This window comes from Xenopus tropicalis, chromosome 1, assembly GCF_000004195.4.
Source record: "Xenopus tropicalis strain Nigerian chromosome 1, UCB_Xtro_10.0, whole genome shotgun sequence".
NCBI classification, from domain to species: Eukaryota; Metazoa; Chordata; class Amphibia; order Anura; family Pipidae; genus Xenopus; species Xenopus tropicalis.
Genome location: NC_030677.2, coordinates 60062356 through 60085562, shown reverse-complemented (window position 1 = coordinate 60085562; position 23207 = coordinate 60062356). Strand labels below are relative to the sequence as shown.

The window sequence follows — 23207 nt, the reverse complement described above, 5'->3', positions numbered from 1 at the left end:
AATGTTTAGCCAGGGCCGGTTTTAGGGCATTAACCCTGGGCCCTCAGCACCACAGTGGGTCTTTGGGGAGGGGGGAAAGAAAGTAGATAAAGATACAAAGGACATATTATATTGTTTAACAATTGGTATTTTCAGTATATATACCAGGGATGTCCAATATGAACACCTCCAGCTCTTGAGCTGCAGCCTTCAGTAGGCTCTTGGAGGGAATTCTGGGAGTTGCAGATCAACAGTCTGAGGGCCATAGGTTGGACATCCCTAATTCATGTAATTCCCCCCTTCTTAGATAGGGGCTCCAGCTTTGTAGTACTGAAGCAGCCCCATCTTATCTAACACCGGCCCTGTGCCTAAGTCAGTCAAGCTTCCTATAAATACATTTGTCCATTCATATTTCTTTCATTTAGATTAAATTGTATAAATCTAAGCATATGTTTACATTTATACTCTTAACATTACATACCAGATATATACATCCTGTACACAAGAATAAGGCATTTATTTCATCTGGCCATAAAGATCTGTGAATTATTTTATAATCACTATTTTCTTCCTGATCAATTTGCCCAAAAGCAAGATAAAAACTGCTTTTATTAAATATCCTGTTTTCTGTGTTTTTGATTATTTTACAAATAGTGCATACACACAAAGTACAAAGAGATGGATATAGAACAGGAAAATAAACAGGAAACAGTGATAAATCAACACACTTGACAGCAAATAAAAATAACTTAAATAAACAACTAAAAGTAACATAAATAGGCAGTTTTCATTATAAATCCATAGTACTTCCCACAGAGATGTAATGAATGGCTCCCAAGGAGCAACTAATCCATTACATACAGTATTATACTGAGTACAGATAGTTCAGCTGCAGGGATAATATTTTAAAACCACAACAACTACAGTAAGTGCTGCCACCATATTGAAGATTCCCCCACCAGAAAGAGAACATTAGTGCGTTGATGGAAAGACAGCAGACAAAGCAGGGGAGAATAAGCGCACATACTGTACAGTAAGTTTCCCCTCTGGGTGGCCAAGAGCCTGTATAAAACCAGAAAAATCATTTTCCTGCTGAATCCAGGGGACACATGGGAAAGTCTAGGGATATGGTTGGGATACGGTATTGCTAATCTTGTTTCTTCTTTTATTATAATTACAGTTGATTAGAACCCCCCCCCCCCCTTTCTTTATATTCCTCTCAGTTAATAATCAGGCTGGTGAAGATGACCCATCAGGGTCAATATAAACCAACAGACATCCCATAGACAGTTGCTTATAGACATGTTGAAATTCTTACTGTGTATAAAGTTAATCCCATAGGGATCATGCAGGGGTTCAGGAACTGCTGGGCTTTTAGCATGCAGGTGGAAGAGTGGTGGTGGTGGTGGTGGTGGGGGGGCTAGAACTCTTTTCTTTTATCCTATTTCATCTATTTCTGTTAAAAGTGCCTGTTCCGAGAGCAAGCACACATGTAGGGGTGATGTGTTTATTCCAAGAGGAGCTTGCATTTACAAAGGAGATTTATTTACCTGCAAAATCTATAAAAAATGTTTACTAACTAATTGCATAACGAAATTTATTTCACTTTGTGTCTTTTCAGTCACAGGGCCGATTGAGTTCCATGAGAAAACATTATTTTATGGTTTATCATGTAAAAATTGATGGGCGAGAATTAATTTGAGAGAAAAAAATTCTCCTAATTCAGTTCTGTTTTCAAGTGATAAACAGTAAGTTTTTCTTGTTAAATTGCATCTGGCTCTATGGGAAAATCTGGAATTGAATTAGGAGATAAGCCTTTCTCATCAGCTTTAATCTGGCCCATTATATTCTAGATAAATGTACAGGCACGATTACAGGGCCTTATCTAAAGCACTCAATTATTTTGCATACAGAAAAGATAAAGATATACAATGTACTATAATCATATACTGTTTTTGCCCCTCTGAATTCAGACCAGACTATTTTTTTGGGCCTGAACTAGAATCCCAGCATTAAAAGCAGTTGGGCTGCTGTGTTTTGGATATATATAAAATCAAGTACAAATCTGGCTGAAACATTTTCAAAATGTTTTAAAAAATTTTTTCCAATGCCACACATTTCACTAAACCATATACAATGTTTTCTGGCAAAACCAATGTATTATTTGATGATAATGTTTCTTTAAACTGACAAAAGGCTAAACCAGTTCAGGAAGTATTGTCTGTTATGGCACAGCCTCAACCCTTGCTCTAACTGGAAATGTTTCCTCCTCACCGTTCTCTATTAACCAGACACTGGCTGATATATGAAATTTGCAGTCAGATGTTGGCTAACTTGCAAATGCAGACAGTTGGTGGCATCTAAGGACTGAACATGGCAATAGAGTCCTGTGCGGAAACAGTTTTTGGGACCTGAATGCAACTTGAACCCATGGCCTGCAACCCACATTATTACCACTTCCCGCTTCCCAACCCGCAACTGCCTTAACCACAACCTGTTGACCACAATTAAGCAGAAAGTGCTGTTACTACAAACTGGAAGTCACATCATCAGAAGTTGGCTGGCATAGAAAAATGGTTTAAAATATTAAGAGGAATAAATTATACATAATATAGGTAATATAAGATAAGAAATATAGATAAGACCCACAACCTGCCGGCCCCATCTATACTTGCATATGAAAATCCTACCCATAACCCACTTTTCTTGCAGGTAACCTACATAGCTGCTCCTGTAACTAAACTAAAACTATGGATCTGCTATTTCTGGGACATGCTCCAGAGTTATTGGTGAAAAAAAGATAGTTTGAATGCCTACAGTAGGTCAATAGCAGTTACACCTTTATGCATGTTTGTTATAGGAGGCAACAGAATAGCGGTGTCATGCTGATGACAAAATAAAAATTTCATTTGAAATGGATGAAAAGAAGCAGCTCCGAAAAACATCAAACTATGCATTTTATCCTGCCAAGCAAGTAGTGTGTATGGAAGTCTTGTTAGCCAGCAGTAAGCTAGTAGTGCGAGAATGGGCCCTGCTACAATACATTCAACCAAACCTGAAGTTTGGGAAAGTTCATGCATTACTTTTAAAATAAAGAAATAAAATCAATGCTGCTTTTTAATTTATCTATTTCTCAAAGGTTAAAACCTTGTCCCTGTGTGTGACCGCATTCTGCTTTAATGCTTTGCATGTGTGCAGCTCCTAAGTACAATGTGTGCAGAATGCAAATACTGCCCTGCTAAGTGCTGTGGAAGTGCAAACACAAAGGCTGTGTGTATACCTAATCAGTATCTCAGCTCAATTAACATTACACTATGTACACTATGTACGGGCTGTTACTGTACACTGAAGGCTACAATGGGCATGTTATATGGCATCAGATTGTGCACTATATAGCTGGCAGTCCTATAAATAATGCATGTAGGAGTCAATTTTTGCCAGGAGTTGACGCTCACTGCTGGATATGGATTGTCTATTATAACTATAATGAAAGGACTGTGGAGTTTTTGAAAATATTTACTATACATATATAACATGTTCATTATCTTATCCCTTTCTTAAATGCTCTGCATAATGTATAAAAATAATAAATTTGTTACTTATCTCAGTGTCATGCACATGCAGACACACCTGAATGGTGGTCGTGTAATATGAACCCTTTGGGGGACACAGTGGGGCTTATTTATCAACACTAGGAATATTTGCCCATGGGCAGTAACCCATAGCAATCAACCAGTGATTGTTTTTTTTTTAGCCAGCCAGCTGTAGGCAGAACAATGAATGAAACAATTTGATTGGTTGCCATACTCCCCACAGACACATTTGCCCAGTGTTGATAAATGGCCCCCAGTGTCTGATCTTGGTGCAATGCATCTTGTTAGTAGACACACGGGGCTGCACAGATCCTGATATTGCAGTGTCTACTGTGTGTCATAGATTCTATGGTGAGGGCATGTAAAGGGATAATGAGTTTAAATCTGACTTTAACCCAAACTTCAGCACCTGTGTTAAAATAGTAATATTATGTCACTTTACATAATGTGTCTCCGAGGCACCCTGGTCTTGCTTGCTTTGCATTATTTAACCTTTTTTGGCCCTCTGAATATTGACAAAGGAATATTACAACTAAAATGTAAAATGCTATATTGAATATAAGTCTTCACTGTAGATGAAGCTCTTCCCCTACCCAAATCTGAGTTCCTGCCACTTGCAAGGCACACTGTAGTGAATCTTTCCTAGCCTAAAATGATCCATAACTTGTTGACAATGGCACACTTTACTTTTGTTGGGAAGATTTACATACATATTTGTGACTATTGCAAATTTCATATAATATCAACTTCCATTAAATATTTAGTTGCCCTTAACAACTACGTGATATATTCTTGAGAAATATTGTGCTAATTTAGCAAAATAATTGATAACCTTTTGAACTGTGCATTTCAAAAGTTTTTGTTGCTTCAAACAATAATATCTTGCTTTAGTTCCATGCTGGTCCATTACCACAATCTATAAAACCAGCTTGTTTCAGAATAATTTTGACTGCATTGCTCCTGTATAAAACAGAATGGCTTGGATATCTGAAGATATAGTCATCCTTTCTTATTCTAAATATTGCTTTCTAAGTGGGTGCTCTGCATTAGAACTATATTGGGTTGTTGTAAAGAAGATACCCTGTATATGAACCCTGATATGTAGTAAAGGGTGTTAGTAAATTAATAAGCAAGGACTAACTGTAACCCATAGCAAGCAATCACCTGTTGAAAAGCAAACATCTTATTGGTTGCTATGGGTTATTGACACTGGGCAAACTTAGTGCCTTTATTACATTTGGGGAAAGTTCTTTATGCTAGAGCATAATGAATGTAAAAATCTGAAAAAGCAGTTATTTTGTGCCAACAGAACTTACGCCATTTTCAAGCCGCTATTAAAGCTGCGCAATGCAATAAACTGTGCAGGGAACATTATTACATTGTGAAACGCTAATTTATATTCTTACTTTTGCAAGTTCTTATTCCATTTACATATTTTAGTACATATTGGCCAAAGTAGTAGTCCTATTATCAAACAGTAATGGGGGTTTTAATCCAAATTTATTTGACCTGACATTTTAATTCAAATTTAGTCAACATTTTTTTATTCGAGACAAATGGAAACTGTATATTAAATGCTCCATATTATGATTGAAACAGAAAATGTAGCAGGATCACCCAATGTATTGGCTTTGAGATCAATAATTCCCATGTTAACACAACATTAATGTAATTTGAGCTGTATCCAGCCACCCACTAGCATCATCTCCACTGGGGACTTGACGGGAGATTTTGGTAGCTATCTGAATCTCCCACCCGCACGGTGGTGGCAATGTGTGAGGATTTGTGCAAGTGCGGAGGCAGGCATGCCCTGTGGCTTAGTGGCAGAAAACCTTTAAATCCAGCCCTGGCTGATTATATTTTGGGTTTGCCCATTACATGCTGATGGTCACTGCCGCCTGGATCTTCCTGACAGTTAGTAAAATGTTGAGACGCTCACCAAAGCTGAGTGAGTTATAAGCACTGGAATACATTACTTTTAAGTGGGTGTAAGTTCTCCATTTACCTGTTGCACTATGAACACCCTGCTAAATAATTAATCCTTGATGCAAAGATTAATGATTTGCTCCAATGTGAAAATACAGTGTTAAACCCAAAGCTCATGTTATCTATTGCATGAGCGGCATGCATGGGTACTGCTCATGAGTTAGGCCCTGTGCAAAACAGATTTGGAAGCAAAACAACAAGAATACATGAGACCAGTAGGTGATATAAGACAAAGGAAAACTAAAAATAAAGACAAAAAAAAAAGATTAAAAGTAATCCCCACACAAAGATCAAGATGGATGATCTGATCACCAGTATGGCCAAAGTCAACAGTACCAAAGGGAACAAAGCTAACCGTTTGGTCTATGTGCAATTAGGCACATCAGAAGAGTGACTAGACTAGGGTCCAACATGTGGTCAAAGGGAGAAATCTAGAATTGGATACATTTTGAGTTGTTGTATATGGCTCAAAGTTTTTAGTCAAATGCTATACTTTCTTTGTGGACATTACTGTGTGATACACAGCACTGATTAGCTGGGGCTGCAAGTAAGCTTGGCTATTTGCTGCTACTCAGTATAATGCAGGATTTAGCTACAAGCAGCTCAGTGCTCACATACACAGGGCAGCAAAGGAAGCAGTGGGTGGGATTTTTTTTTAACCAAGTCCATTTAATAACAAAGGAATTTGATTCAACAATTTAATCACTTGGGTCCTGTTGTCTCTTCTATTGCTAAGAATAAATATATAGATATGAAGTTCGCCTTTTACCATCACTTATTTACATCATGTAATACAGAATTATAAGTGGGGGACTTTTGCCTTTTAAAAACTTTTGAGATCATGGTTTAGAATAAGGTGATTAATTACCAATAGCAATAAATTGCTCATACATTAGCAACACAAAAATAAAGAACCAAATAGAGATTTAGTATACAGTGGAATAGATGTAAAGGGGTTGTTCACCTTGAAATTAACTTTTTTTGTTATTTAGCTTTTAATTTAGCAGCTTTCGTGTGTGGAACGTTAGCAGCTATCTGGTTGCTAGGGTCTTGCTTACCTTTGCAACCAGGCAGTTGTATGAATGAGAGACCGGAATATGAACAGGAGAGGGAGTATATAGAGAGAAAAGAAATAAAGAAGTAACAATGAAAATTAAATTGTAGCCTCAAAGAGCAATCGGGGATTAGTGACCCCAAAAGAAGGCAAATCATTAAAAAACTACAACAAATAAATAGTACATTCTATAACATACTAAAAGTTATCTTAAAGGTTAAACCACCCCTTAAATGTGTTGTGCTAGGTGGCATAAGAAGGGCATTTTGATAAATGCAGGAAATACTCAGACTATGGCCTGGCAGAGGTGAAAGGCCCAAAGTACAGTATTATATAGTAATTTCTAAATCACTTATTTTCCAATTGCATGAAGACATTAGGGGTCATTTACAACACCAGGGGCAGTGTGCAAAGCGCACATTTTGACACAATGCAGTGTCTTTTCCCCATAATTCTGCTTAATTGTGCTCCCAGGTGGAGATGCATCTGGCACAATTACAGCCAATTAACCAAAATACATGCAATAGTGCTTGGGTTTTGATCAGATCAGATGCAATTGCACTAAAAGGTCTGGTTGGCTTCATTTCTGGCGCTCACCTCTGGAGTTGGCAGTAGCCCCAGGGTTCCCCTGTATCAATGTTCTCCTTGCACAAAGTTTGCAAGGCAGCGGCACAAGAACAAGAAGTGCAAGATGTAGTGTTTGGTGCAAGCGTTTGAGCTACGTGGCCTACACTTAGTTCACTGAATGTTGTGATCAGTTTCCATTTTATCTCTGGAATTAATTTTATCTTTTTATTACAGAATACATTTTCATTTTAGTTAAAAAAAAATAAAAAAGGGTCTTGTTTTTTCTTTACAAAATTAAATTGATCCACAATAGTTTATATGGCACTGACAAGCTAGGGAAACCTTGGGTGTCACCTTTTAGACAGTTACTATATAAAAATACAGTCCCATTAGATATTTGTAAATTTTAGTATTATGAAATCTTGTTACAAGAATGCATTTTATTCCTTTAAATGGGCACGTGAGTTGTAGTTTTAATATATTATATCAAAAACTGAATGGATACAAAGATATTTCATGTTAGCCATCCAACCATCCAAGGCATTTAGTCTGTTGAATGAATTTTGGTAACAAATATAGGCAACAGTTCAAAAGCCTGCATTTTCCACCGTCAAAAGTTGCCTTAAGAGTCTGAATTCTCTGGTGGTGTAAAATTCAGCTAAAGCTGGCCATACACAAGCTGACACTGACTGCCAACTGGGGTAACACTTCTCTCCCAGCAGACAAGGCTACATGATTTGATCAGTTGGCACATGGTACAAATGGCAGCCAGACCTGTCCCACCGTTTGGGCGCAAGGCTAAGCAAAGACCCATTTGTTTTGACACATCACTAAATGAGCAGACCTGCCTGTGTATGACTGGCTTAAGGCAACAATCAAAAAATGGAGAAGAAATAAGCCCTATTATTATGATGTATCTTCTAAACTGGTCTTTTTTTTTATCAATATGAACAAACAGCAGTCATATATAGAATTGGAAGGAATAAACATAAAATATTATTTTTTTTGCTTTAGACATGGGTTTAGGGATGCCTTTTGAGGTTGAAATATAAAGTAATGCAAACACAGTTAATTTACAAATCAAAGTACATAGCTATTTGTAAAAAAAAATATAATAGTACTAAGTGCATATCATTGATATTTGGCTAATAGCAACGCAAGACTCAGAATAAGCCACACAACCAACAAGTGAGAGCTGACAAGAAGCAAGGCGACAGGATAGAAGTGACGGGAAGTTGGCTTGTTATCTGTTACACAGCCTTTCTCTGGATCATCCGACTCATTCAGTACTCCCTGGGCTTGTCCGCTGTTAGACAGAAGAAGTTAGGAACAAACAGAATAGTGTTATGAAGAGCAGGTTAGAACACATTTTGAAATATTAGTCTGAAGAGGATTTACAAAAACATGCAGAAAGTTCAGAGAAAAGGAAAAGCTATTCTGCCACCAAAACCTCCCACCAACCATACATGGTACATACGGTACATATATCTTACAAAACAACATCTCCCATAATGGTATTTATCCAGTATTAGTGTTAATCCAGTATTAGTGTTAATCTAGTATTAGTGTTAAAATTCAACCAAACGCAAGTTTTTTACTGTTTGGTTTCAGAACAATTTCTTATACTTGGTCAAATCGCAATTAAAAGACGTGTGGAAGCTAACATATATTCACTATATAGATATATATAGTAGCATGTTTCAGCTTGTTAACTATTTGCTGTGACCAAATAATGCTCTAACCATCGACCTAAACTGGGTGTGTTGTACCCTCGAGGGTGATTATTTTCTATTACAGTTTTACAGACCCACCTTGGGATGTATATAGGGCCTGTCTCAGCCACCCTATTGCAGAAAGGGGCTGTAGTTCTGCATAGCTAGAGAACTGTCAGATAATTAAAATTTGGCCATCAAAGCATCAACTACATGCAATTCCATTGGCACTTATGCAACCCCTATACACTCAATGTTTAAAGGAAGCTCTGCACTTACTAACAAAACAAGACAGGTGTTAAAGTGATAGTGACACCTTTAGTTTTGTGATTTTTTTCTTTAAAAACAATAATAACTGTTAATCACAAAATGACTGTACTAGGAGAGAGCCTCGCACTACAACTCTACTATAGGGTGCTCAATGTGTAAAGTAAATTTGAAATGCTTGAAAAGACACATATAACAGCTGGCACACCTATCATTTAATAAAATCTAACCTTTAATATGAAATAAGTTAAAACAAATTGTTAAAAAGGATAGAAAGGAAGAAAGAAGAATTCTAAAATCAACACCTTATGCCTTAGTTAGAGGTTTAAATTGCATATTTGTAATAAATACCGCAATTACTGCTCCTCGGGGTTTCAAATTCCCTGAATCAATGTGGCACATGAGTAACCGGTGCGTTAAATAAGAACAGTTCTAATTATGGTATCGACTGAGACTTCAACTTTGTTGCAATAAAGTGTATCAAGTTTATCTGGATCACAGTGACATAAACTCACCAGATTAGTACAATATGTTTATGTAAAAAAGCACTGCACATATGGAGAAGGATTCTACCTCCTATAGGGGGAGAGTACTACTGTCCTGCTTTTTTTCTGGTGCTTTTAACTCATTCCCCCTTACCTGATTACTTTTGTGAACTATTCCAGCACTGGGGGTTAAAAGGTTCATCTTGCAAGCAAAGGACACACATAGTCATGTGAGAGGGAATAGTTAAAAGCAGCATTAAAGAAAAAAAGAGAGCAGCACAGCTGAGAAGAGACGTTTGGTAATGCTGTGGAGATTGTTATAGTCACATACCTGAACGTGAAAGGAAGAGTTAATACTGGGAAAGCTGTGAAATCTGACTGTGTGATTGCCATGGTATTAGCCGACAACGTCATTTAACTGTGTGGCCAGCTTCATCTTGTCGGTCAAGCATTTTATTTTTGCCCTGCAGGCACTGATTGACAAGCCCCAAGGGACCATAAGGGCTTGTCGGAATCTGGCACGCTCTTAAAGGAGAAGCAACTTATGTCCAAGTAACATAAAATGAGATAAAATTGAGAAAAGGCATCTAAAGGACATATAGGCACATTTTCATAAAGAATACAATATTGGAAAGCTAACACAGCATCTTGTGCCGCATGCAACAAGTTAATGTAACCTGCACAGTGCTACTCTAGACGAGTGCAATTAAGGGGGCCATTTATCAATGTTTTTTTCCCCGATTCAAGTTTTTTAGTGCTAAAATTCTCAAAATTCAATTTATGGTTCAAAAACTTGAATGTCTGATATTTATTAAGTGTAAAGAACCTGAAAACGGGAATCTAAAAGCTTGCGAGTTTATGTAGAAGTCAAGGGGCGTTGTCCTAGGCAAAGTCAAGCCATATTTTTAATTTGAGTTTGTAAACTCACATACTCAAGATATTAGTTGCATTTGAACGAGTTATCGATATTAATAAATGAGCAACCATTCCAATTTCTTACAAATGTGAATTTACACAAACTGGAAAATTGATAAATAAGTCCATTAGTGTGCTGCATTATATGGCATTAAAATGGGTGCACTGCAAAGCAGTATTATGTATATTTTGGGAGTATTAGTTGGGTAATGGAGCCATCAAGGAAGGAGGACTTAGAAAACGCAATTTATACATGCAAAAAGTCTACTAGGCCTGGTAATCCATAGTAGCCAATTAGCTGAAGGGCATGTACAAAAAGTGTTTCTTAAAGGAGAAAGAAAGTAAAAGTCACTTGGGGGTGCCAAAATGTTAGGCACCCCCAAGTGACTTTAACCGCCTACCTTTTACCCCGGGCTGGTGCCCCTGTTAGGAGAGAACTGCACCAGCCCGGGGTAGCTGCCTGCCCTTCCTCCTTTGTTATTCGCTGCACACACATATGCAGTATAGTGAAAAGCCGAACTGGCATTTCAGCAAATGGAAGCCGGAAGGAGGAAGCGTTCCGCTCCAGGTACCCCGGGCTGGTGCTGTTTTCTGCGAACAGGGGCACCAGCCCGGGGTAACAAGGTAAGCGATTAAAGTCACTTGGGGGTGCCTAACATTTTGGCACCCCCAAGTGACTTTGCCTTTCCTTCTCCTTTAAAGCACATGTAAACCCTAAATTTTCCACCAGGTATAAAGGGTAGGCACATCCCCCCACCCAAACAGCATCATTTGTACTGCATATATCCCCTCTATTCGCTAGCACCATCAGATTTTTCTCTAACAAATAACAGCTTTCACACAGCAATCATTTTTAATAATAATCACATCCTTTCTAATTACTGAATGGCAAGCTGGGTTTCATTAATGAGTCATATTGTCCACGGGAAAAAGTCACAGTAATAGGAGCAAAACTTGCCTTAGTACGATATCTTAAAGTATCCTGCTAATTTGATGTAGGGAGTAGCAAAATATTTAGCAGAAACTGATGTTGAATGGGTGTCACCAGAGTGTGCCGTAATTCTATTTTTGTTGAAAAAAAAAATACAAAAAACTATTACCTATGTCTGTACACTGTGATCATTTCACAAGGAGATAAGGAGATGGCACACTAAGGAAATTGAAGCTTTCTATGTTTTATTTCAGATGAAACACAGTATCAGGGGATGTATAAAATTTTGGGCAGCAGCACTTTAAATTATAATCGATTTATGTTGCTCACAGTTTCTGCATTCAATGCTAACTCCATTTGCATTACATAGTAAAACTTTCTCTCTCTGGGGATTCCAAGTGAACTTTGCGACTTTCCCTCAACTTTCTTTAGTGTCTGTCTTATTGTAAACGCAAACAAACAAATGCATAAAACAACAATTTTCTCTGGAAAATATTTTTCTGTAGAAATGAGAAATTGCACTGTAACTTTAATCATGTAAATGGTTAATATATAAAATCTTGTGTATAGGTTATGGCAGTGATCCCCAACCAGTGGCTCAGGGGCAACATGTTGCTCCCCAACCCCTTGGATGTTGCTCTCAGTGCCCCCAAACCAGGTAGTTATGTTTGAATTCCTGACTTGGGGGCAAGTTTTGGTTTAATAAAAACAAGATTTACTACCAAATAAAGCCCCTGTAAGCTGATAGTGTGCATAGAGGCCCCTAATAGCCAAAACTTTTATGATGCTTGTGTTGCTCCCCAAGTCTTTTTACATTTGACTGCGGCTCCCGCGTAGGAAAGGTTGGGGATCCCTGAGTTATGGTAATAGGAAGAGGTATAGAGATGAAGCATGAGCCATATCCACAAAAAGATAAAATAGACGTAACATATTGAGGCAGTTTTATCAATATTTGAGTTTTAAGGCAAAAAAACCCCATTCAATAAAGTGCATTTGACTTTATTTACACATCACCTTCTGCATTTAAGGTGCTTTGCAGTGTTTATTCCCAGTTCAAGTTTAAGTTTTGATCTGCCCTATGGTATTCAGTGATGTAATTCATTTGAATGGAGCTCCTCCAAATGTATTATGTACAGTATTTTGTATTCTGAAATATGCTAGGCTCCTGCTATATGTATACTACAGAACAATGTACATGTATGGGACCTGTTATCCAGAATGCTTGGGATTTGATTTTGATTTTATTAAAATTGACTCTATGGGAGATTGCCTTTCCGTAATTCGGAACTTTCTGGATAATGGGTTTCCAGATAACGGATCCCCTACCAGTAGTGGGTTCTGTCTGCTATTAATTAGGTGGAATTCCGTGTCCAAGCCACACCACCTTCTGTTTAAAAAGAGAGCAAGGTTCAGCCCCCAAGCACATGAGCATGGCACATTAACTGCACTTCAGCTACCTTTTTAAAGGCTTGATTATCTTAACATTTTACATTACATTTCCATGTGTAATATAACTTGGATTGTGTTATTAAGCATAAAACATCAAACAATCATAACAACTGATACACAATATAAATGAGAACCTTGCTCACATATAAAGGCAATACTTCATTAAGTAAATCCCAGGTTACTGCAGGTGACTAATCTCTTAGAGGAAACTTTGCTCAACTTTGGAAAACAAAGTGTGCATAAGCCTTTCCACTGGCGATTCACTTTATGGTGGTGGAAAGGCATTTTGGGGAGTTAAGTTGCCTGCAGTAGCCGAGATTAACTGTTGACCATTGCCCTTATATAACATCCCTTAGGTCCTTCTCTGTCTTCCAGGCAGATATAACCATCCCTTGTAGGGCAGAAGGAATTCAAGGAAGGAAGCCCAGGATTGCTCATAAAATTTCTGTTTACATGGAATACCCTTGAAACTGAGCCTCACCCACTGCGTTTTAAAGCTCAGCCAGGGCAGTATGCACTAAAACCCAGTGGGTGAGGATCAGTCTCTATTGTACAGTGACATTTTTTATTAAAATTTTAGGAGCAATCCTGGGCTTCTTTTCTAGAATTCCTTCTTCTTTACACACCAGTGAGGACATCTTTTTTCATCTCCAATTTTTTTGCAACGGTGATATGACTGACTTTCCATGGGGATAAAGTATAATAATATTAATTAAAATTAAGTTGCCATTATATCCAACACATTTTAAGCTGATCTTCTTAAATTTCCAAGTTCTTAAGTTAACAAATGTAAAATCAGGATGCTGCAGCATTTTTATTTCCAGGCAGCAGAAGCACAACAATGGATTGAGGGCAGACAATGCTTTCATAGGGCTTTGCTTCAAGCTATGGTTGCACCCTACTGTTCAGCTAGGCTCAGGTAGCAGAAACCACAAATCCTGTTTTCACAGTAATTCATGGCATTTCTTTGTAATTATATCGATCAGCATGCCTGCTGAGGTTCACAGGACAGATCATTATTTCACCTCAAAGACCTAAGCAATGATTTTTTTTTTATTAACCTGTATAGTGTTGGGCATCATTATAGCATTTTGCAATTTACAAGAACAAATAACTTATACTGTCAAATCAAACCTTAAAATATTTAATTGCATAGAAACACAGGGTAGACTTTATTAGGGTTTGGTAGGAGACAATTTTATTTATGAAGTGTCTTTAAGGCAGCTCTAATACTTCCTTGTAGTGCACTTCACAAGGGAACATGGTGTTCTAGAGAAATGATCAGTTAAATTAGAAAGCAGGGCTAATATCTGCCTTAAGTACATGGAATTCATTTATCCTGCACATTATGTTGAAAGAAGGATAAAATGCATCTATACAAAGTACTAATAATACCCTGTACAAAATAAGTCTTATATCAGGACTTTACATCCCATCATACTCATCATGCGGAATTTGTTCAGTGCCTTTATCAGTCCTCGCAATCACAGTTAATTAAGCTGACAGGGGAACATACGGTTTAGATTAATGTTTTCCAAACTATTAAAGGTCACCATTTAATTATACCAGAATCCAGGGTCGGGCCAAGCTGACCAGTCACCCTGGGCAACACGGTCGGCCACCTCGCCCCTGCACCCCCTTGTGTGCTTTGGCGATGCGATGGGTCATTGCCCCCACTGTGTAATCACAAGCAGCGTTTCCAGATGAGAGATTCCTTATCTGTATTAAGCATTAGTTGGATTACAGCATGGTAGGATACAATATACATACAATGCAGCACACCACTCAATGTTGGTGCAACCTTATACACAGCTCTTCCATGCTTTGCAATACAGAATATTTAATGACAGGGCACTTGGGCTAACTTGGGGGCAAATGCCCAATATTTTTTATCAAACAGATGAAGGTACACAAGCTTTTGGTGTAGTTCCCATACTCAGATTTCACCTAAGGATAGGAACCACCCTGAAAGCTTAAACATTCCAGGTGCAATGACCAATGAAATGACAATGAGGCCAAGGGGAGTAATTTCAAAGCAGAACCTACATCCTACAGGCAATTTGACAACATTTGACAACTAATGTACGATCAAAACATATAGTTCAACTAACAATGTTAATTACACCTACAGTACATTTTACTGCACACATTTTATAGCAACTAATTACATTTAAATAGGGCTAATTAAACTATCTTGAACCAATGCACACATTTTTGCTTTCTGTTTCTCCTACCTGAATAATGAGTTGTAACAGCCTCATTGCAGCAGAAGAATTTATGTAATTCAGACCAAATCTGCCAAATTAAATTATAAGGATCTGACTCAACATCTTGGCAAACTACACGAAAAATATAATACTGAGCAGAACATTGTAGGAGATCAGTGCACCACAAATTGATTTTGTGAAGCAAAAAATCATGGTCAACTATTCCCATATATTATAGGGACTATAAAAATAGTGGCTACATTTCATTGTATGGTTAAAAGGGTTTGCACATGCAAAATGATAAAGACAATGATCAAATGCTATAGGTAGGAATATCCTTTTATGAACACCCCACTGTTAAAAACCAGTTGATGTTCCTTCCGTTTTCCACATCTAGCTCCTACTCATTTGGTATTATCAGTAAGCATAAAGAACAGCACATCTGGATTGCACTTTTGACTTCAACAAATGAGCACCTCTTACTTATTTTGTAAGAATAACACAGTCAGAATTAAAACTTGTTATATTTGCCAGAAAACAAAGTAATATTGTGTAAATTAGTTTTGGAAAAAAAACGTATTAATCGCTGGAAAATATATTGGGACGACTTATGCTTGCACAATCCATCTCCTTTAAGGCAGTGCTGTGCAACATAACTACTGTGGTACCAAGGGTCAGAATTCCCGTGGCCTGCATGGTAGAGGGTTGATAATGGAAACCAGTGTTGACCACTCCCAGGTTTTAAACCACACCCATTTTAAACCATGTCCATGTTATTACACAAATTTTTATGACCATTTCCACATTAATGGTAGTAGAAGCACTGTGAACAGCACTGCTTTGAGGCAAAGAACAGAAGCTCAGAATGTTGCAGGGTTTCTAGGTATTCTCTTAGAATTCCACAAGCCAAAACAGGATTTAAATCTGTTATCTGAATGAATCATTATCATTTACTACATGACTGCTTGGTATACACGTGGCTGATTTAACAATGACAATGAACTAATTAAAAGGATGCCTCCTTCTCCTTTTATGAAAAAAATAACATAACAAAACTAAAATTAATTTGTATGGTATTAAAATAAAATGTAGCAGTTATGATGACAATATTTCTTTACTTTAGATTGTATAAATGGCAGCTTTCTTTTTATTTGCCTCCATTTCCCCACTCAAAGCTACAAACACATTACTACATCTGTACCAGAATAATATATATTCTGTACCTACTGTTGGGAAATTGCATATAAGGAGTTATGATGGATTCTGTTTTATCCATGTAAGGTGTGCTGTTCTTTTAGAGAATTGCTTTATTTGTTATAAATCTATTCACTGATGTCAGTGGTGCTAGTTGCTGAACCTATTAATCATTAGTCCCTCCTGGTTGCCCTTTTCTGTTGCTTAATGCCACCCACTGTTATCTGCATACATTTCCTGCCTTCTTAGCATTTCTCCACTTTCATGTAGTTCTTGATAATATCTTGTCTTACTGGCCTCCTGAAGCCCATTTGTATTGTTTTATGTACTGTACTGTAACCCTTTCCTTTTAATTTCACCTTCTTATTGATTGTTAAAGGTTTTTCTTCTACATCTTAATCATTGTATCTTATCAACTGCCTTTATTTTCGCGGTGCAGCTATTGTTGAATTAATACATCTTTGGGACAGGAGCTAAGAAACACCAAAAGAAGCTGATCAGAAAACCCTGTACTACACTGATGAGCCCCCAAGAAGGGCGAAACCGGCCTGTAGTTGGGAATCTGATCAGCTATTATCCTGGCTTCAGCTTCAAACCCAGTGGGTGAGCTGTAGCCTATAGGATAAACCCATGTAAATGGGATTTTTTTAAGAGTTTGGAATTCATTCCCAGAATTCCTTTTGTTTATTTGTATCTGTATGAGGCAGTCTCTTTAACCTTAATGATTTGTTTGTCAAAAGAAAACGACAAGTTTTATGGTATATTCTGCTTGTAAAGAATAAAGAAAAGTACACAAGGGTAAATTTATCTGGACAGATTGGCTTGGTTCAAATCAGCCATTAAATTCCTCTCTTCTACTTTTGTTAGTGATGGGATAGTTACCCCAACTCTGCAAAGTGCACTAGGAAACTGGTGCTTTTTCTTATGTGTCACTCTTGGCTTTCATTGCGCATGTTGTGTCATCACAACATTCTTGGTGATTTTCTGGCATGTTCCTTGACTACGATTTTGTTTCATTCTTGCCTATACCTCAATACTCAGCTCTGATTTCTGAAGTAAGTTGGTACCCTGCAGTCCTGATAAAGAAAGTTCTGGGACCCTAAAAGGGTGCTGGCAGGAGTTTTCCTGCTTCTCAAAATGGTACTAGCACTCCAGTTGCCCACTTTGTTTACAGTTTGTTACAAACTTCACAAAAGTACCAAAATGGCATGTGCCCTGCAACCTCCGCCTGGCCCGGTGCCAAGAATTCTCAAACTACATTTTCTGTCCAGACTAGTAGTGAATGGTGGTGATCTATAGAAATTGCCCCCAAATTTGACCATACAAAAGTAACAATGCTAAGTTAACCATATTGGTATTCCATGGTGTCCTAAACATGGTCAACAGAAACATCCCATGAAATGTCTCTCTCTTTATTTTGCATTCAGACACAATGAAACACAAAAATGCATACACACTAATACATTCAAATCTGTGCTTGGACATACTGTAGGCAGAATCATCTTAACACTATGGTAACCCTTTAAAGATTCACCATTTACACTCTCTTTTCTAGATACATTTTGAATTATGCTGCATGGTACAAACAAATATTATTAATATTAATAAATATTACTATTATATCAATTATTTGTTTATCCCATAAATCAGTATATTTAGCTTGTATTAGCTTGTAGTATGAAAGATGTTATATTTTCTGCCCTACTGCACTAATTACATATCTTGAGGCCTGTTGGTTTACAGTAGATCTAGAGCCACACAAACCTACCCAAAAAATAATTTAAAAAATGGGCACCCTAGCGTTTGCTATACAAGTTTACCTGAATACGGGTATGACTACTCCTGCCCAGTGAGCACTAAGTATTTGCTGAGTGCTGTGGAATATTTTATGTGCGTTAAACAGTTACTAGAATCAACATAGATATGGTCTACAACATACCAAAATTGCTTTTTTAGAGAAATATCCTTCTTAATATGAAGATCAGTGTTCATCTGCAGGTTATTAAAAAGTGTCTTTTCACAGACAACAACTATGCGCTATATCTGTATTAATAATTCCTATGCTATGTATTATTACACCATGGTAGTATAGGATCTGCTGGATAGCGCACCAGGTCTCAGGGTCCCACTAAGGGTTGATGTTAATGCACTCATAGGGGAAGTGTTGGATACAATCTGAAAGGTTTTACCTCCTAAGTTCTTTACACAAATGGTAACAAGATCCCTGTACATAAAATCAGATATAACCTGCATAATGTTGGGCTGCCATCTTGTCTCAAGTGACTTTGGCTCAAACATCCATTAAAATCCTCTTTTAATGAAGCCCCACTGGATTCAAAAGAGTATGCTCCATGATCAAAATTTGTAAAATGAGTTTGGTTCAGGATGGGGGTGTGAAGCACCTGAATTATTACACTTTCTTTAGTCATATTCTACCAAACTATTTGTCAACATACCTCCTCATGCAGTCAAGGGCCCGTACAAAGAAGTCCTTGTGTAGGTCGTGTTCATCTCGTAATATCTGGCACTGTTCTAAAGTCACCGACATTGAGGTCCTGTCTTTGGCACTTTTACAGCATGTGAAACGAACCCCATTCATTTTCCGGCATATCTGAGAGTAAAACAAAAATGTAGAATGAGAAATACTTGCAGCCACAAATAATTATATTCTGTAACCAGTAAAATAGAGTAGCACAGCCCATATTAGAATTCGAAATATTTGATAAGTTTTCCTTAGGTTAGTGTTTCTCTTTTCAGAAGTCCCAAATTAAGTAGCGAAATTAGCCTTGTTACTCAAAAATTGACTAAGAACCAGACAACGTGTTTAGTTATTATGTTCTATTATTCACATTATTAAAGGGCAACCAAATCATCATTTATCAGTTTGAACACTGATGCTATTGGTGCAAATTCTCAATCAAAACTTTGATAAAAACAGGCCCTCAATGCACTTATCCTTACACAGCTTAGCTCAGACATTACTAACACATTTTATTTCAGGATTACACTTCCACCATGAGGTTAGTCCCAAGCAGTCAAATACATTAAGAAGTATGAGCACAGCAAGAAAAACCATGGTCAGTAATTTCAGCGTTAATTAGAGGGAACTAATTTGAATTCTTATTAAAAGATTGGATTTAGTGCTATGTTTAACATAAACTGTCCCGTGGAATAGAAATTATGTTCTGAACTGTACCAAAGCAGTGATCTTACTGGTTCCTTGGAGGCATAACGGATGACTACACTATTTCCTAGACAATCATAATAGTAAAATGAGTGTATACACAAGCCAAATATATAAAATATACAAATACAGATGAAGCCATCATTAAGTCATGTAAACTCATTTAACACATTTAACCTTTAAAGAGCACCATTGTTTACTTAAGGCAACTCCTTAATTAGATGGGACTCTGTGGTGCAAATTCCTGGGTTAAATGAGATAAGTGAGTTATATGAGTTTAGTTAGTCTGTGTTGCACACAAACCAAAGTGGCTTCATCTGTATATCCTGGCAGAGTTCCTAGCTCCATTAGAAGAAAGTTAAACAAAAACAATAAAATATTCAGTGAAGATGGTGTTATATATTCTGATTCCCAAGTTATAGACACAATCTAGCTCCATTGCTGCAATATAGATCACCCCTTGTGCTTTAGTAAGTTAGTATGGCATTTTTGCTCTTTGTCCAATTGTGTATATAAAAAATAATTTCCCATAATGCCTTGCATGTTTAGTGAATAAAACAATGGAAAAAAGGAGAATAGAAGCATGCAAGGCATTGTGGGAATTAAAATCTTGACTAGAGGATAGCTCATTTCTGCTATAATGTTTCTGTAGCCAGGTAAGCAGCGAAGGGATTAGCAAAGGGCACATAGATGTTACTGTCAATAGCAGTAGCAATTACAAGCAAATTTCAAAATCCCTGTATATCTGAATGTATATTGCAAAATGACCTAGAATTACATTTCTTTCAATAGGCAAAAGCATGGTTAGACAATGGGCAAATGTTGGGGCATTTTTTATTATCTGAGATAATGCTATCCAGGGGTTGTGTCTGGGCCATAGGAATCCAGAGGCGACCAGGACTGCCAAATGGCTCAATAGAGTTCTTTGTTGGGAATCATCATTTTTGTACACTTCCATCTCAATATTTGGCTCTTTAAGAAAAGAAATTTAGATAGTACTTTTATCATTTATTTTGAATGGCATTATTATTGAATGGTATTATTTTGAATGGTAACAGATTTGTTAAAAATTCCCACTGAAATGCGAAATGATAGACTCAGTTTGTCAGTTAAGCTCTAAAGCTATGTCAACTAATATAGTTACCATAATTCAGAAATATTAGAAAATGATGGCCTGTCCTATCTACTCAGTTACATGATGGCTATATTTCAGTGCAATTTATACTGCACACAAGTTATTTATTGCTGAAATAAGTCCTTTCATTTTCTGCAAACACTGTAGAAATGTCCCCATTGAGTTTGGGCTCTGAAGGTCAGTTTCTGTAAAATGCAATCTGTGTTGTCCAGTTTACATGAGGAGAACAGGCTTTATATAAAATGGAACGGGCTGCTGATGCTGTCTGTGGGGCACTTTATTAAAGATTACTAACAACTCCCATCTCCCCATTGATGCCAGTTCTACAGGTCAGTTTAACAGCAATATTTCATCTTTATGGTTTGATCTCTTTACATCACAAAAGCTGTTTGTTTAGCACTGCAACATCTGAACCATCAAACGAATGGCACCAAACCAGGCCAGTAGTATCATGGACAACTTGAGCTTAGCTATTTTATCACTGTAACCTATTAAGTTTCTGTGCAGGACAAGCTATGATGCAAAAGCCGACACTGCTAGGGAAACATGGCGTGTTATGATATATGTTAAAATATATGATTTCCTTATATCTAAACAAAGATGATTTAAGATTATGCATTTGTTAAAATATATTTTTTGCAAATCTTGTACAGATTATAGCTGGTCTTATTAGATAGCGTGTACTGGGACTACCTCCAAAAGGACCTTAGTGAAATATGAATCAATGTTCATAATTTTTGTTTTTTAATTTGGATTATTTAATCAGTAAGGTAACATTCACTTTTTTATAGTTTCTTGGTTATTTAAAGTTTAACTACGAATTCTAGAGTGTTTTCAATTTAAAAACACAAATGTTTTATTAAAAAATTTCAATACGAAAAACTCGACACAATTAAACTGTGAAAAACCCACATCCATTTTCCCTGGGCAGCTCCCATTGCCAACTACATGAACTCACAAGCTTTTACATTCAAACATTCAAGTTTTGTATGATTTTTTGCAGTTAATAAATAGTGGACATTCAAGTTTTGATTCAAATTTGGGAGTTTTTGCACAAAAAACCTTGAATTGCGGAAAACATTTGAATGCTGATAAATCACCCCCTTAATGTTGCCGCATTGATTTTACTTCATAAGATGTTACTTCAGCAAATATTTTAAGGAAAAAAAAGAAACAATGATAGAAAAGGAGATTTTGTGATACTCACCGTTAAATCCTTTTCTCTCAGGAAGTCTGTGGGACACAGGGCTTCCCCCCCTGGAAGCGGAAATCATCTGAACTTCTCTCTGCCTATGTGTATATAGTTACTAGTTATTCGTTACCTTGATGGTTCTTGTTGACAAAACTGGCCTAGGCAGGAAGTAACAGGGGGTATAGCAGCAGGGAGGAGGGGTTAGGCCTCTTCTTCCTATTCTAGTGTCCTGCCTCCTGCTGGTACCTACTATACCCCATGGTCCCTGTGTCCCACAGACTTCCTGAGAGAAAAGGATTTAACGGTGAGTATCACAAAATCTCCTTTTCTCTAGCAGTCGTCTGTGGGACACAGGGACCATGGGGACGTACCAAAGCTGTCCCGTAATTTAGGGTGGGAGAAGCGGTCTGATAGGTTAAGGTTTAATTGACTGCCGCTTGTAGAACTTTTCTACCAAAGTGCGCGTCGGATGCTGCGAATACCTCAAATTGGTAGAATTTTGTGAAGGAATGGATGGAGGACCAAGTGGCGGCCCTGCAAACCTGTTCGGCTGAGGCTCTGTTCCTGAAGGCCCAGGAAGTGCCTATGCCCCTGGTGGAGTGTGCCGTGATTTGTATGGGGGGAGATCTCCCACGGGTGATGTAGGCTCTTCGTATGGTTTCCCGTATCCAGCGAGATATGGTGGTCTTAGAGGCCTGATGACCTTTCCGTTTTCCTGAGTGAAGGATAAATAGAGAGGTCGTCTCTCGTATGTCCTGAGTGCGGTGCAAGTAGAATTTGAGGGCCCTGACCGGGTCCAGGGAGTGTAAGGCTACCTCTTTGGGAGATGCTGGATGAGGACAGAACGAAGGAATGGTGATGTCCTGATTGATGTGGAAGGTCGAAACAACCTTGGGAACGAAGGATGGGAGGGTTCGTAGGACTGCTCGATCCGCGTGGAATATCAGAAATGGATGCTGACTGGAAAGAGCGCTAATTTCTGACACTCTGCGAGCTGAAGCAATGGCCAGGAGGAAAACAGTCTTCCAGGTCAACCAGGCTAGTGGAATGGTGGCTAGTGGCTCGAATGGAGGAACTTGCAGTGCTGATAGGACCAGGTTGAGATCCCATGGTGGCAGGGGTTCTTGGAAGGGGGGGCAAATGTGCGATACCCCTTGGATGAATGTGGCAACGTCGGGAAGGATGGCGAGCCGTTGTTGGAAAAGGACAGAGAGAGCGGAGATTTGGGATTTTAAGGAGCTCAGTGATAGGCCCTTGTCCAGGCCTGCCTGCAGAAAGGATAGTAGTCGGGGGACTGATAGGTCCTGGAAGGAGTCTCCTGTCTGACTGCACCAGTCACTGTACGTTTTCCATACTC

General features: G+C 37.9%; 1 protein-coding gene across 7 annotated transcripts in view; it reads right to left on the bottom strand.

Moving 5' to 3' along the window:
- inpp4b (inositol polyphosphate-4-phosphatase type II B) overlaps positions 1–23207 on the bottom strand; it is a 351939-nt gene that overhangs the window by 1036 nt on the left and 327696 nt on the right. For 6 of the 7 annotated variants that reach the window (XM_031895514.1, XM_012955594.3, XM_012955591.3 and 3 more), the window contains 2 exons: positions 18796–18950; positions 6760–8485 (listed from right to left, as the gene is read on the bottom strand). In XM_031895514.1, coding sequence (XP_031751374.1) covers positions 8311–8485; positions 18796–18950 — 330 coding nt within the window. In that variant the 3' untranslated portion in view covers positions 6760–8310. Of the gene's footprint in view, positions 1–6759; positions 8486–18795; positions 18951–23207 lie in introns of those variants that run through there. The other variant, XM_012955592.3, reaches the window with a different exon arrangement.